The sequence below is a fragment of the Lampetra fluviatilis genome, chromosome 56, assembly GCF_964198595.1.
Source record: "Lampetra fluviatilis chromosome 56, kcLamFluv1.1, whole genome shotgun sequence".
Classification (NCBI taxonomy): Eukaryota; Metazoa; Chordata; class Hyperoartia; order Petromyzontiformes; family Petromyzontidae; genus Lampetra; species Lampetra fluviatilis.
In genome coordinates, this window is record NC_136330.1 from 1,639,720 (window position 1) to 1,655,064 (window position 15,345).

Below are 15,345 nucleotides of genomic sequence, written 5' to 3' on the forward strand. Positions count from 1 at the left end.
CAAACCAACCCCTCATTTCGCCTTAGTTTACTCTGACGACCAATCCGACTCGAATGTTCCTCCACCTTCAAATCTCATTCATGCCCCCCCCCCCCCCATGGGACAGGTCGCCAAATGTGAGAGAGTCGAAAGCGCCATTTGACCTCGCGAGCCGCGAATTATACTGGTCAACAAAAAAAAAAATTCTGGCCTGGAATTTTGCAACTGTTTTAGACTAATTTCAGGATGCTGATTAAAAATCTTCTCTTCATTTTCATTGATTTTACCCGAAATTAACTCTGTCGCTTATGATTGCAAGTTGTTGCGAGTCAGTGACTGCTTTAGTGTTAAAATATGGTGCTGTATTTTTAGGATAGTGTGTTTATAATATCATTTTATGTAGATATCCACATTTATTTAATATTTTTCTTCTGCAGTTTTTATTGAAAATGCAATATTTGATATCTCAAAAACCTGATGTGATAGACAAAAACTGATGCCAGATTTGGAATCAGCACCCCAAAATTACCTTAAAACCATTGGAATACCTTATGCGACAAAAAGTGTGTGGACCAGTGTTATTCATTTCCCAACATGGCTAGTTTTCGATTTAAAGCTTTCGTGACTGCAGGGATTCATCTTCTTGGTTCTTTCGGTAAAGTCACGTAGAAGGGGATTTTCACCTGAGGACGGCTGCTTGCGTTGTGGCCGAAACGTCGTGAGAATTATTTTATCATGTTTTATTGCTATTATTATTATTATTTTTATTTCCCTTCTACGTGACTTTACCGAAAGAACCAAGAAGATGGCTAGTTTTTTTTGACTCTCGCTCGACCCTTTCCCACGAGGACCATGATCCCGATGGGGCCGCTTGTCCGGCTACATATTTGCGCGGGAGATCGAGCAGTGTGGTACATGAGCAGCAGCAGCAGCAACAACAAAGGCGGAGGGGGATGTGAGTCAACACCTGCTGCACCTGCAGGCGGAACCAGTGACCTCTGGACGGCACGTCCGGAGCGCGCCCAACCCGCCGCATCGCGGCAGGTCGTGAATGGAGTTGCAAGAAGCGGGAGAACAATATGTGGGCGTGTTTATTCCACGGCGACGTTAATAGTATCATGTCATCGCGTTACACTTATAATCAGTAACAGGTAGCAGATCCATCCTCAAAATCAATACAGTTGTCACTTTTCAGTTCTTGAATACTGACGCATTTAGGTTACATTGTAAATTATAAATACTGTCGGACGAAATGCAAAAGTACGCAAATTGTCTTTCCTATAATTGTTTTAATCAAAAAATATAATTTCATTAAGATGATTATTGTTTGACAAACGATCCACGGTCACAGCTGTGAAACCTGTACTCTGCAAAGAAGAACTTTTCCTGAAAATTGTTTTTTATTCTCAAATAAAAATAACAAAAATCTCTTGGCGTATAAATGGCGAACGTAACCCACTGCCGTACTTCACAATTTGTAAAAATACTTTACCGCACGATATATTTTTTTGGCATTGACCTGCATATGTTTCACACGTCAACTTCTCTCGCTGACAACGTCACCGGCACGCTTCGTCGTGCACGAGGCCCTGCTGCGACACGCTAGGAGTTGGACGCGACTGTGGCACCGAGCGGAAAGTGGCACGCAACTGTGCCGCAGTTTGCACGACCATTAAGAAGTGGGCCGGAGCTAGAACCGAGCCAAGTTTGTGCCTTTTCCACTGGCGCGTCCAAGCCGAGTCAGGCCCCTCGCGGTGCCTTTAGTTACCCATTGGCTGTATGCCGAACACGAGGCCTGGAGCCAAGCCGTGATACGCTGGTCTCACGTGACAAGCGGCGCCTGGGGTAGCGGGGTCTCGAACTCGTTCACTCCGTGTGACGTCAGCGGCACGGGTCGGCTTCTGCAGTGGAAAACGAGCATGGCGCCTGCGGAGGACTATTGTTGTTGCTGCTGCAGAAAATTAGTGGACAACAGCGGCCTCTGTGAAGGTGCTGGATGAGAAGGAGCAGAATGAAGGTTCGACAAGGGACAATGTATTCCAGCCCTTTGCTGGAATACACTCCAAAGCCCTACAAACTGGTGGCAGCCCTACGGCTCGATGGCTCAACTCCCGGTTGACCGCACACATCACCAAATGCAACCCGAACCCGAGCAGTGAACTCCCAGGGTTCAACCTTCCACGGACAACTTGGACAACCCTCGACCGCTTGTGGACGCTGGCCCGGGGAAGATGTGGCCACGTGCTCCAACAAGTGGAACGTGAGGAGCAGAACCAAATTGTGACTGTGGCCACCCCCAAGTCAAGGCGCTCACCCACGTACCGAACTCCTGGCCCTGAGAGATCCGTTCCCCGGTGACATCGCGGCCACTCACTCTGCCTCGCCTGAAGCCGTTGAATGGATCGCTAACCTCGACATCGAACTACAGCTTCTTCCCGCAGCCATATGAAGCAGAAGAAGACGAAGTGCCGGAAGCACACGAGAGAGCGATCGTGGTTACCGAAGGAGGAAAATAGTTGCAAACACGATGAGGGTGGATGAGGGATGAGTTGTTGAAATGATTGGTGGTGGTGGTGGTCAAAGGAATAAAGTGAAGGCACAAAGAGAGCTCGCGTAAAATGCTGAACAACTATTGGGGAGCCCCCATCAGAGTTTGTTCTGCCTCGTGGAGCTGCACCTTGTGGAACTACGTTTTGGCAGAGGAACTGGCCTCTGCATGTACGTACTGCCCTGGTTCACAGTGACTCACGGGTGTTGAGTTTTACTTGGGAGGCCCACTTAATGGGCAGATAAATTTGGTTTAAATTTTGTTCCTACCCGGTATCAGGATCATATTAAAGACGCTCATAAATTCTACCTCGGATGTTAAAGATGCCTGCTGCTTGAGGTTATCGCTGCCACAAAGACCTGGCTTCCTGAGGCTCAGACGTACTTATGATTAAAAGAAAAAATAATTGTTTATTAAAACATTTCACCTGGATAATTCCTCGAGATGGAGCAACTCATTTGCAAGCGTGTCTCCAATGCTAAAACGTGTAACATAAAATACGAGGTTGATCGTCACTCACGCTTAGAGGTGGACAAGTGTTTGAGCCGGCATGATCATGTATGACAAAAAACATCGCAAACATACCTTTAAAAAAAACATGACATTAAACGTGAGTACACTTCTCTGTATTTGTTGAACACCGCAGCGCAGTTTGTGCGGTCGTGCTTTGCAGCCCTCCAATGCGTTCTCGGATCGCACCGCGTGGTGTTCCACTCGACGTTCGACGTTTCGCTCCAAGTTCTGGGAGCTTCTCCGGGAACAGAATGCCAAAGAAATTACAGACCAAAGTCCCTCTTTGTGGAGGACCGATCCTAAGAATCCCCCAGCAGCAGCACGTGCAGAATAACGTCGGACATCGTGCCAAACAGCCCAGGGCACAACCCGCATGCAAAGCATTATGGGACAACAAGAATGGGGCAGCCCTCTCTCTCTACCTGTCTGGAGGTTTGGGCGTCGTGTGCCGTGAATATTTTCCACGACGCCACGTGGCGCAAAAAAAAAAAACCTTCCGTGTGAGCGTGCGTAGCTCCGTGCGTGTTCACGACTTTGCACGCACGCAACGCACGAGCGCGCCGGACGTCGCCCTCGCTCCGTTCCCACGTGATCTCCTCCACGCGTCTGCGACGCAAACGCATCGCAGATGTCTCTCTCGGCGGTGCCAAGACGTTTTTTTATTTTTTAAAGTGGCTTCGTAATCCTCTCCCTGATGTAACGCTGACACAAAGAGCACCGTCAAAACCTTACACCGGCCCCTACGCCCTGCCCCCCCCCCCCCCTCTAAGCACAGCTCAACGTCTCTAGGTTCTATGGCAGCCTCACACCTACGGGAAGCGAAGCAGAAAATCAGTAGTGAAGAATAATACCTCTGGTGATGATGATGATGATGATAATAGGTATCGGTCGTATCTATTAAGCATATATGCGATAATGAATGCACTATGACTACAGAAATACTATTATAATGTAACAATCAACATATGTTGTGTGTGTGTGTGTATACTGTATATGTATATCACAGGATAATCGCATAAGTCATGGCTTCTTAAATTTCCATCTTGATTGTCTCCGCCATGGTCGAGGTTTGCATTGGGGCTGTTGATTTTAAATGTAATCCAACGGTGCTGTCAGCTTCATGCCAGAGGGTGTCCATTCAGAACTCTCACAGAGCAATGCACCACCCTGCGATATAGAGAACGACCCGCAGAAATTGATATCGCAGAACTACTTATGAGATCCCTAAAAGTGACGTTTTTTTTTATTTACACACTTTCCTCCAAGCCCCGCCACACAGAAATGTTAGCCGCACGGTGACTAAAAACCAAATATGTTTAATTGTAAGAGCTGGCATTTTTCCAAATGCATTCTAAAAACTAAATTTAGCATGATGATATTTTTCTTCAACCCCCGTTCACTGGGCTGAAACCATTAACTCGCCAAAGTTGAAAGAGGCAGATCAATCGCAGGGCGGCTTGCACTCCGATTCGAACCCCCGGATGTCAGTGGTGCCATCTCGGTTCGCCCAATCCCTCAGCCAGTTCGCCACCACCACCAATGTGTCTATCTCTACCCCTTGTAGGCTGAAAGCTCAACAACTAAACTCTTTTATTTTTATTTTACGTCTCTTTTTTTTAAGAAGCGACCTGGCTATCACAAATGATACCTCAACGGAGTGGCCGCTCATCATCATCACGTGTAAGTTGACAGCTGACACACACACTCTGAACGCGTGACGTTGATTCTAAATGCGGAAGGAAAACCAGGAGGACCCGGAGAGAAATCCACGCGACCACGGGGAGAGAGAGAGACACCGCAAACTCCAAATATTCATCAGGCGTCAGGGTGGGAGATCGAACCCACTGACCTCCTGTATACCAGGCAAGGTAGTTAACATCTCGCCACGGCTACGCCCAGCTCTGTGCACTGCGCGGTGGCTTAGATTATGACTCAACCGGTGGCGAGGACTGCTCGGCGCAAGGACGCGATGTTCGTCATTGGCTGTGGCCACGGTTTCTTCTTCTTCTTCCTAAAACGACGCTGATCTTGCATGAGAGTCAAGTCTACGGACGGGTGTGTGAGCGGTGTCATGGGGAGCGGCAGTGGAGCGGGGAGCACGTTGCCGTAAGAACCCGGTCACCCGAGTTTGATTCCCGCTCGCGAACCAACTTTGGCGACGATTATCTGAACCAGTCCTGCACTTCCCCTAGGTCGACTCGGGCTCAAATGAGTACCTCGTGGCATTCGTAATTATTGTCGTTGGTGGAGACAACACGTGCCCCAACAGTCTGCTCAGGCTATGGGGCGGAGATCTTTGTGTGCGAGTGGTGTGGGTGCAGCACCACCCGCACAAACAAGATAGGCCTCGATGGGTATTTGAACTGAACCGGCCTGCCGATAACTTGGCTTAAATGTTCAATGGTCTGCCCAGTTAGTCGCTGACGAAATTCGGCAGCACGTGTGCGGAGCTTGCTCAACATCACCGACCCACAAAGGAGCGCGATTATCGCCGGTTTTAGAGCACACCTTTCGACCGCCCGGTATACGCGAGCGAGCGAATACCGTGCCTCGCGAGGAGCCGCGTGAACCACAAGCAAACGGGAAGGTGAGTCGATCGCCAATGATTGCCCAAGCTCTGCGGTCCTCTACGTATGAGGGCCTTGTCGGCCAATTAATGAGCGCTTACACGTGGGAGGAAATCGTAGCGCTCGGGAGAAAACCCATGCGTGCGAGGGTGCAACGCTCTATCCTGTAGAGATGGAACAGGTGGGGTCCACGTTGCTTGTTATTTAGGTTATTCCCTTCCTTTAATCAAGAGTGAAGGATCATTACAACTGTGAGTCTTGTACTACTCTGCATGCAAACGCCACATCCTTATTATATTGAGGTATATTAATGTATATTCACGTGCTAAGTGTGTGTGTGTGTTCTTAGGATTATTTAGAAAAAGGAAAGTTCAATTCACTTGGCTATTCGAAATCCAATTTGAAATAACATTCACTTTAAACTATTTGTAATTTATGTCAAGTTTATAGCCAGGGGTCGTCAAGATTACGGGGCGATGCGGAAAAACTCAAAGGGGTGATGGGAGTAGAAGTTTGTCAAAGGCAAGCAAGGAAATGCTGCGAAACGATGAGCGATGGCTTTCAGGATGGCCTAGGGAGGTGTGAACGCACGGAGGGTGATGCGTAGAGGCGAGGAACTCGGGAGAGAGCGATAGAAAACAAACGGTCGAGTTTCCGTGCAAGTTGAGGTGCTCGGTACATCAACTGATGCGTGACCTTATTATGTGGCGAAGGTTGCGATAGAAGCAGGGAAAGGACCTATGCACTCGTGGTGCCACTTCCTGAGGCTACTGGGCCTCACAAGTCCACTTTCTGACACTGACACGGCCCCATCAATGGCTTTGGAATCCCACGACCCCTGCTGGGCCTTATGTCTCATTGTTACAAAATATATTCGACGTTTGGTGGCTACCTCCACCGGATTACTTAAAAAAGAAATTACTCTTTATCATACGTTGAATTAAACATGAACATTGTTACTATTTACCTGCTTAACTTTCCACTTTTGTTTTTAATCGGCACTGTTCAATCGACCACAAGTATTTTCAATAGGATGGGCGAATACTTTGCACGTTCTGACACGTTAGCATTTGTTTTTCCTTCAAATTAATGCATTGCAGAAGCAGTTGATGAGAGGGCTGACTCATAAGCCGCATGTCATAAATTCCATCCAATCACAAGCAGGTCTAATGAGGCAGCTACCGTGGAAATAACCACAGGAAGCTTATAGCAGCTGGGCTGTTCTGAAGGTGAAAATTCCACTTTGGGAAAAATGGGAATTCACTAAATGGATACAAATAGAAAATAGGTGGCTTTTGTAATTTGAAAAGATATATTTTATTTATTTTCAGCAAGAACGCGGTTAGGCTCTATTTCATGGGTGTCCTGGGATGGTAGAGAATAGGTTTGAGTGACTTCTCCTACTTCCCCACGGAAGTCCAGTGACTGACGTCTGTCAATGCATAGCGGGCTACACTCTCTCAGTTCCTAAGTACGTGCTTTCCTCTTACCGCCTCATGGACGTGCCCTGCTTCCTCTGCAATTCACACACACACACACATCGATATAGAAACGTATATTCACACATGGCTTCTTTGCAACGTGGTCAATAACTGATCGAGAGCGTAAACGGTCACGTGTGTGCTCCCTCGTCAGCTTTCATCCCCAACATTTTGGCTGCCGAAGCTCTAGCACAACCCAACGCAAACCTCATTCCGCACGAAGTTGTGAGCGTTTTGCCAGGCATCTGAGCGCAACAGGTGTCCCGCGTCCGAGAATAATCATCCGCGTGCTTTTTTGACCGCTGTTTTTCGAACGCAGTAGGTTTAACGGGCTTTTGTACGCACGTCATGTATAGTGAACTTCTTCTGCAGCAGTTTAACGTGGAGGATTTCGTGATCAATATTATCCATAATACAGGATTTTTGTATTATGGATGATATTAGATCGTGATCTAACCCAAGAAAAAACTGCAATATGGATTCTTCTGCACCGTATTTAGCCAACCGTGCTTATCGTTGGTGCGGGGGAATGACAACAAGCTAAACTCACGAAAGAAACAGCCTTGGCACGCTTGTGATGATTATCATGATAGAATACCGTCGACTTTGTTGCGGTGCGATATGGTCACCCATCGTCACCTGAATCTGCTCAGCCGATGTCAAATGGCTCGGCGTGTGATTGGCCAACCGCATGTTTGCATTGTTGCGTCTGGGATGATCCCGACCGGGCCCTGCGTGGCCGGCATGTGCTGCTGTCCGCAGTCAAAAGAAGCGATCCCTACAATGCATCACTCGCCTCCCCGCCCGCCAGCCCACCACTCGTGTTCCTTTCCGAATGCACCGTGTTTACGCTACTCATTTATATATAAATACACACAGATTATAGCGTGTGCATGCACACACATCACGATAACGATAAGCACCTCTTTTGTTTTTACTTCATTTAACGTCACGTACGACTGTTTTACTTTCTCTCTTAAAAAACAAAAAATAATGTCGGTCTGTCTCCAAGTGCCGGCCGGGCACCTGGAGTTTGCGACTGCGACAATAGGATGACGATCACCGCTCCAGGCCTGAGAAACGTGTGGTGGAGAGGGGGGGACGGTGGTGGGAGTTGCTGCGGCGTAGGACCCGGTGAGGGTGGACCAGCTCGCGGTGGCGTTCGGAGGCACACGACCAGCCAGCTGGGGGGGGGGGGGGGGTAATGGCTGTCTCTGGACGCCGATGAGGATTGGACACCCAGCTTTGTGTGTGGCTGGAGAACGTTGAGACGGCCAGCCAGCCGCGTGCTTGGTTAAGAGACGCTGACCCACGGTGCCGGTGAGGACCCAACAAAGGGTTGAGGCAACGTGGCTGCGGCAGTCCAGAGATGGTGGCAAATATTTTATGGGAACCGGTTTCTGCACATGGTAATAAAAAGGTGGATTGCATAATAACGCGCGCAATTTGGGTTCGTGCGTAATTTACTTTCGGTGGCCATTAATCGACGTTGCTACGACTCAAGTTTTACCATCTCGAGCGGTACCAACAAGTAAAATATTTGGTCTGGACTCCGTACACTACGGGGGATGGAGAACGCCAAACAGATACCCGTGGGGCTGGATTAAAGGGGTTGAGGTGGCCGCTCCCTGAAGCCGGCGAGGACGTCCATCCGACGTTGGGGCCGGCAAGAACCATCGACGGCCGCGGCGTCGGGGTTGCGAGGCTGCTGCTGGTGATGATGAGACGCTTGGTCGTGGAACCGGGGCGGAGTCCGGAGTGGTGGCGGGCGGGCGGGCGGGCTGGCGGGCTGGCGGGCTGGCGGGCTGGCTGGCGGGCGGTACCTGCGGCGTCGTTGGAAGCTGTGGCGCCGACGTCGTGGGCGACGTGGGTTTGGCGGCCGCGCGCGCGCGTTGGCTACGTGCGTCGCATGCACACCTGGCAGCGGCTGATGCGTGACCGCAGGTCACCGGCCTTGAGGGTCTCCGACTGCGGTTTCCTGTTCCGCGAGGGTGGCATGAGGCAGCGTGAGCACGCGGCTCCATCACCGGGCGCCGCTGCAGGGCATCGCGTGGGGTTTTACCCACGATGCCTTGCTGTCTAAATGTTAGGAATGAATCATGATCTGTTAGGAATGTGATATTTCCATTTGTTGTCAGCAGAGAGTAGCTCTGTGCCTCAATCGCCAATCTGCACCGACCGACATGGTGAAACACGGTCAATTATCTCCGACGGCCAGCAGGGAGTGGGGAGGCCCTCATCCGGCAGTGGACGGACAAAAGCGCTGCCAACGCGTGCATCATTACCGCTCCCCTTGCGACTCGATGAATCGCAATGGCGTGGGGCTCCCGGCTCGATTCCTAAACGGGCTTGCGACCTCAAGATCCTCCCGTGGTGTTGACACGAATCCACCACGAAACAAACAACAATGATGACAACGCGCCGCGCGGCTCACCGGAACATGTTGCTGCCATCGATGGTGGCGAGCCAGAAGCTGAAGGAGTTGGCGTAGTAGTTGCAGGTGCCGCGCCCATGGCACTCGATGAAGGGAGTCGAGCGGAACTCCTCCAGACACGACCCCGGCGAGGCCAGTGCCTGTCCCGAGCCCTCCGACCCGGCGCTCGTGTGCTGCAACATACGAGCGAGCGTGAGTGCGCGTCGGACGAGCCGTGGCGCTGCCCCGATCTGTTCAACCGCCCCGGCGTTGAAGGCCGAGGGTCCCCGATTTTGGTATCACGTGACGCGCTGTCGAAATCTACTCGGTCGCCTATAGGGCTGCTACTCGTCAGCGCTCGGCCCCGACGAATATCTGGGGAGCCGTAATTCGGCTCCGTGAGACTTGAGCGTGGTTGCTTAGTTGGGTTGTTTGCAGCTTAAGACGCAAACTCCAGGGGGGCTTCGTCTGACGTTGCTCTGGTTCGTCCTGAAGTAATTACAAGGAGCAACTCGCCGCTGCGTTCTCGAGGCTGTAGCGAGCGCTGTTGGGCACGATGCTCAACGGTCTCGCTCCGCGTACTCGGTTAGATTACATCTACACGGTGCTACCAGTAATGCTACCATTAAGACTGACACATCCTTTTTAACATGTGTTTCACTTTTGCCAGGGGCCCAACATTTCATCGGTGCCTCTTCGCCACACCCACACGACACGCACGCGACGCCCACAGTGGCTGCACCTGCACATGGGGGAGTTGGGTGGAGGTAGGCAGCAGCAGGAGGAGAGAAAATAACTTTTATTTTAAACTATAAACTGTTTTTATTTTACCAGGTAAGGCCCACTGAGCTATGTAGCTCTTTTTCAGAAGCAACCTGGCCACAAACGATTGCTCAACGAAGTGGTTTATGTGGAAAGTTATAGCAGAAGCCAAATACTCTAAACGCGGGATGTTGATTCTAAACGTGGAGGGAAAAATCAGAGGACCGGGAGAAAAATCCACGCGGCCACGGGGAGAAAGACACGAGAACTACAAATATACAGCAGCAGCAGGCGTCGTGCTCGGGATCGAACCCACGACCTCCTGCACACCAGGCGAGGTAGTCAACATCTCCTAGCCACCTTGGTTGGGGTGGAGGTGGGGAGGCAGGTGTGGCGGGCAGCGTCTCACCATCATGAAGGAGTAGCCGAACCACAGGGATCCCCATCCCTCGGGGCACGGTGGCACCGTCACGGACTGGCTGTGCACGGCGATCACCATGGCCGATGCTTCGCACACCGAGCACCTGCGCCGGCAAGGCACGGGAGAGACAGTGACACACGAGAGATGGTAGAATGGGAGACGGGGGGGCGCACGGGAGACGCTCAATCCCACACAGACAGATCATTTTGCTGTGCCGCCTTCTCCTGGCGAGCCAGGGTCCGCGTCTCCTCGACGCCCACAGGAAAGGTAGTTTCACAACGTTTGTTGCGGTGATCCACCAACCCCCCGCCGCTGCCTCCACGCCGCTGGATCACGAGCATCCACGCGCAGCGCGGCCGCGGCCACCACCGGCGGCGCGCTCCCAAATAGGCCGTGCGGCTGATGGGATGCGTTAAAAAAATCGCTTTTGTATTTCATCTCGCGCGGAGATAGGCGAGTCGCGAGGGGGTCGGGGGTGGGGGAGCACCTGCTGATGAAGGGCTCCACGTGGGGCCCCGTGACGGGGGCCATGCTCATGGGCATGGGCTCGGGCGTGGACAGCCAGTAGGAGTAGTCGTTGCGCGACGCAAAGTTGCACACGTTGTTCAGGTTGCAAAAGACGAAGGGCATCGTGCTGAATCGGCGCAGGCAGCTGCCCGACGTGCCTGCGCACCACGGGGGGCGAGTCAACGCGTGAGCGACAATCGTTTCGGCTTGCAACGGCGACCACGGGGAGAGGCGCATGCAAACTCCGAATATGCAAAAGGCGTCGGGGTCGGGATCGTACCCACGACCTCCATCGCGGCTACACTGCAACACGCCACGTCGTGGGGCACGTCGTACCCAGGTCCTGTCCGTGCGCGCGTTCGTTGCCCTGCACGTAGAGCAGCGAGTATCCGTCGTAGACCTTCTCGGTGCCTTGGGGGCAGCTGGGCACGCTTTTGGCCTGGCTGTGCCTCGTCACCAGGAAGCCGTGCGGCATGGAGGCCTTGCCGGGTTGGCCCCTCGAGCCGGGCATCCCGTCCACGCCCTGCGGCCCGGGACGACCCACCTCGCCTGCCGCACCGTGGACAGCATCATCATCAGTATCATCATCATCAGAATCGTCGTCATCAGTATCATCATCATCATCAGCATCGTCGTCGCCGTCATCATCGGCATTATTGTCATCATCGCCATCGTCGTCATCGGTATCATCAGCATTATCGTCATCATCATCAGCATTATCGTCATCATCGTCATCATCAGCATCGCGTTGACGATCAATGCCACCATCAGAGTCACAATCGCACCACCACCACCATAGCAACCACTAATGGAAACAACCGTAGCATTGCAATCACCGTCACATTCACAAATATACCACCATCCAAGCACGAACCAGACTCCCACTGCTGAAGGTGCCACTGCTGAAGGTTATATTGCTGAAGGCTCTACTGCTGAAGGCTCTGTGACCAAATCACCGCATGGGGGCGCAAGGTTTCCACATGTCAATGAGGTACAGCAAGGCAGCCAGCAACCCCTATCGGGACCTTGGCTGTCGGAACAATCTTTTTTTTTATCCACAAACGTGGTCGTTGATCATCATCATCACCACCAGCGGTGCTCTCACCCGGGTCGCCTGAAGTCCCCATGTTGCCTTTAGGCCCCTGGCTCCCGTCGATTCCAGGGAACCCGTCCTGGCCAGGCGGCCCGTCGGGGCCCACGAAGCCTGTGGCAACACAGGTGACGGTGTAACACAGGTGACACAGGTGATGGTGTGACACAGGTGATGGTGTAACACAGGTGATGGTGTGACATAGGTGACGGTGTAACACAGGTGACACAGGTGATGGTGTGACACAGGTGATGGTGTAACACAGGTGACACAGGTGATGGTGTAACACTGGTGATGGTGTGACACAGGTGATGGTGTGACACAGGTGACGGTGTAACACAGGTGACACAGGTGATGGTGTGACACAGGTGACGGTGTAACACAGGTGACGGTGTAACACAGGTGACACAGGTGACGGTGTAACACAGGTGAGAGAGGGGGGGGGCATGGAGACCTTTAGGGCCAGGGTCTCCTTGACGACCAGGAGGTCCCTTGGGACCTTGGAACCCAAGTGATCCTGGCTGCCCCGGGTCTCCCTTGATGACGGTGACCTCTCCAGGTGTTCCAGCGATTCCGGGAGGACCTACAAGCACAAACAACGATCAAGACAAAAAGTCCCCCATATAGTCTTTAGCAGATTGCTGGGGCAAGTGCTGTTAATGAGAGCATATGAAGGCCAGCACAGCACACAAGCAGGAGTGGGTGGCCATCACCACGCCTGACCGCTTTTGCCTGCCCAGTGCTAAAATGTACACACTGTACCAGGTACTCATTTAAGCCTGAGTCGACCCAAGGGGAGGCTCAGGACGGGTTCAAATATATACACCATCATTATTCGTCGTGATCGGAAATCAAACTCGGTCACCGGCTTCGTAGCGCAGTGCCGCTAACCACTGCACTACCGTTCCCCGTACTGTACTTCCACAGACACACATGCTCACAACGAGATAAAGATCTCCCGTACATCCTTGACAGACTGTTGGGGCAAGTGCTGTGAGCGAGCACCTATCAAGCCTGGCACGGCACACGAGGGGGTGGGTGGCCAACACCACACCCGGCCGCCTTTGTCTCCCAAGTGCCGATGTTTACACACCGCACCAGGTACTCATTTGAGACTGGGTCAACCTATGGGAGGCCCAGGACCGGTTCGGATAACCGTCACTGGTGTTGGCCGTGATCGGGAGTCCAACCCGGGTCGCCGGGTTCGTCGCGCAGTGAGCGAACCACCGCACTGCGCCACGCTCGGGCGCGTCTGCCTGGCACTGATGCCAGGGAAGGCGATCCCCCGCTCCGCGTTGAGCCTCAAGACTGGGCGGCTGCGTAGAGCCACGGCATGGTGGCGTGCGTGGAAGTCGCTCACCAATGGGCCCGACCGGGCCCGTCTCCCCGGGGTTTCCACGCGTTCCAGGATGTCCCGGGACGCCCTTCTCTCCTGCGAAGCGAACGCAACGAAAACGAAAAACAGAAAATAAAAATATACATTCGCTACTGCGCCAGTCCACGGCGGTTAAAGCCCTGTGGCTTAAATTCTAGGTCGACGCCACGCTTCTAACCGCGTCGAGCATCTTCAGGACAGCACCCGGGGAAGTGACTTCCGACTTTGAACGCCGCATCTGACCGCCACGTTTCAGCTGCGAGAATGTGTTCCTCAACTTAACGGGCAAGCTGAAATAACGATAACTCACAATCGGCACGTTAAATGCTCGTGCACGTGACGGTTTCATTTGTTTGGCTACGTCGAGTGGGTGGAGGGGTCTCACGGCATGAACTGGGCCAGATCCCTCACCAGGCGTTCACCCGAATATCCTCTTTGAATGGCAGTTGGCATCGCAACGCGCATCGGTTTAGGTGGCGCAGGATGGGCATGAGGGTCACGGTGATGGCGGAAAACTTTTTAGCAGGGCACCCATGTGACGGTGGAAGGGAGGTGTCATCACCTGGGAAACCCGAAGTCCCATGGCTTCCCGGGTCTCCCTTTGTTCCGTCCAGGCCGGGCCGCCCCTGGGCTCCCTGTTAAAGCAGAGACGACCGTCAACTCACGGAACAACAACAATCGCAGCCGCCATTCCACCCCACTTAGTGGTGGTGACGTCATCACAGCACTCGTGCCAGGCTAGGTGCACTTTCAGGCCGAGGCCGCCGCTGACGGCAAGTCACGGGACAGACCCCGGTGCCATGGGTTGACTTGATCGAGATGTCTGGCACATGCACCAGCTGTGCTCCCCACTGTGATGACCACACACACAACACCTCACCGGTGTCCTCCTGGCGAGCCAGGGTGCGGCTCCTCCTCCTCGACGCCCACGGAAAGGGAGTTTCACAACAACTGCGTGGTCCACCAACCCTCACTCGTTTCAAGCTCCCGTAACACTGCCTGCGCGGTGTGTCCTCACCCGCCCCACCCCCCCCCCTGAGTTGTATGCCCCCCCCCCGTGTGGGGGGTACTCACCAGCTGGCCGGGGGGGCCCGACTCGCCGGGGGGCCCCGGGAACCCGGAGGAGCCCCGGCTGCCGGGGCTGCCTTGCTCGCCCTTCTGCCCCCCGACTCCAGGCGTCCCTGGGAAGCCAGTCAGCCCCTCGGGGCCTGCGGTTCAGCCACCGCAGGGAGAGTGAGTGAGAGAAGAGAGACGTTGAGAAACACGAGGGAAGTAATTTAGACTCACAGGGCGGTTGCTTAAACGCTGAAGCACTCACCGATTCACTCCAGGAACAACAACCGCCATCCGCCACTAAGTGGCGTTGACGTCACCACGGCGCTTGTGCCAGGCTATGTGCACGTTGAGGCCACATGAAATGTCGAACGCCCGCTGGTACGAGGTCACGGGGCAGACCCAGGTGCCACGAGTCGACTGACCGAGACGACCGAGATGACTGGCTGATGCACCACCTGTGCCCCCGAATGTGCCAACTGGTCGTGCTTTAGCCACCCGACGCTCCGCTCATTGTTGTGAGCGTCGCTCCTCCCCCCTCCGTTGTTGCTGGAGGGCGACTGCCTCCAACTACCCAGTAGCGTCCCTTCACGAGCCCTTCCTCGGTTAATTTACCACGAAACAGATTCCTTGCAG

The 15,345-nt window shown here is 53.2% G+C and overlaps 1 protein-coding gene across 2 annotated transcripts in view; it reads right to left on the reverse strand.

Annotated features, from left to right (window-relative positions):
* Positions 1-1,052: 1,052 nt before the first annotated feature.
* Positions 1,053-15,345, reverse strand: part of LOC144950056 (uncharacterized) — a 95,510-nt gene continuing 81,217 nt past the window's right edge. Inside the window, exons 43-52 of one of the 2 annotated variants that reach the window (XM_078880040.1) lie at positions 14,731-14,864; positions 14,219-14,291; positions 13,642-13,713; positions 12,736-12,864; positions 12,297-12,395; positions 11,528-11,740; positions 11,172-11,349; positions 10,673-10,787; positions 9,523-9,695; positions 1,053-9,066 (exon numbers count right to left, since the gene is read on the reverse strand). In XM_078880040.1, coding sequence (XP_078736166.1) covers positions 8,985-9,066; positions 9,523-9,695; positions 10,673-10,787; positions 11,172-11,349; positions 11,528-11,740; positions 12,297-12,395; positions 12,736-12,864; positions 13,642-13,713; positions 14,219-14,291; positions 14,731-14,864 — 1,268 coding nt within the window. In that variant the 3' untranslated portion in view covers positions 1,053-8,984. Of the gene's footprint in view, positions 9,067-9,522; positions 9,696-10,672; positions 10,788-11,171; positions 11,350-11,527; positions 11,741-12,296; positions 12,396-12,735; positions 12,865-13,641; positions 13,714-14,218; positions 14,292-14,730; positions 14,865-15,345 lie in introns of those variants that run through there. The other variant, XR_013640341.1, reaches the window with a different exon arrangement.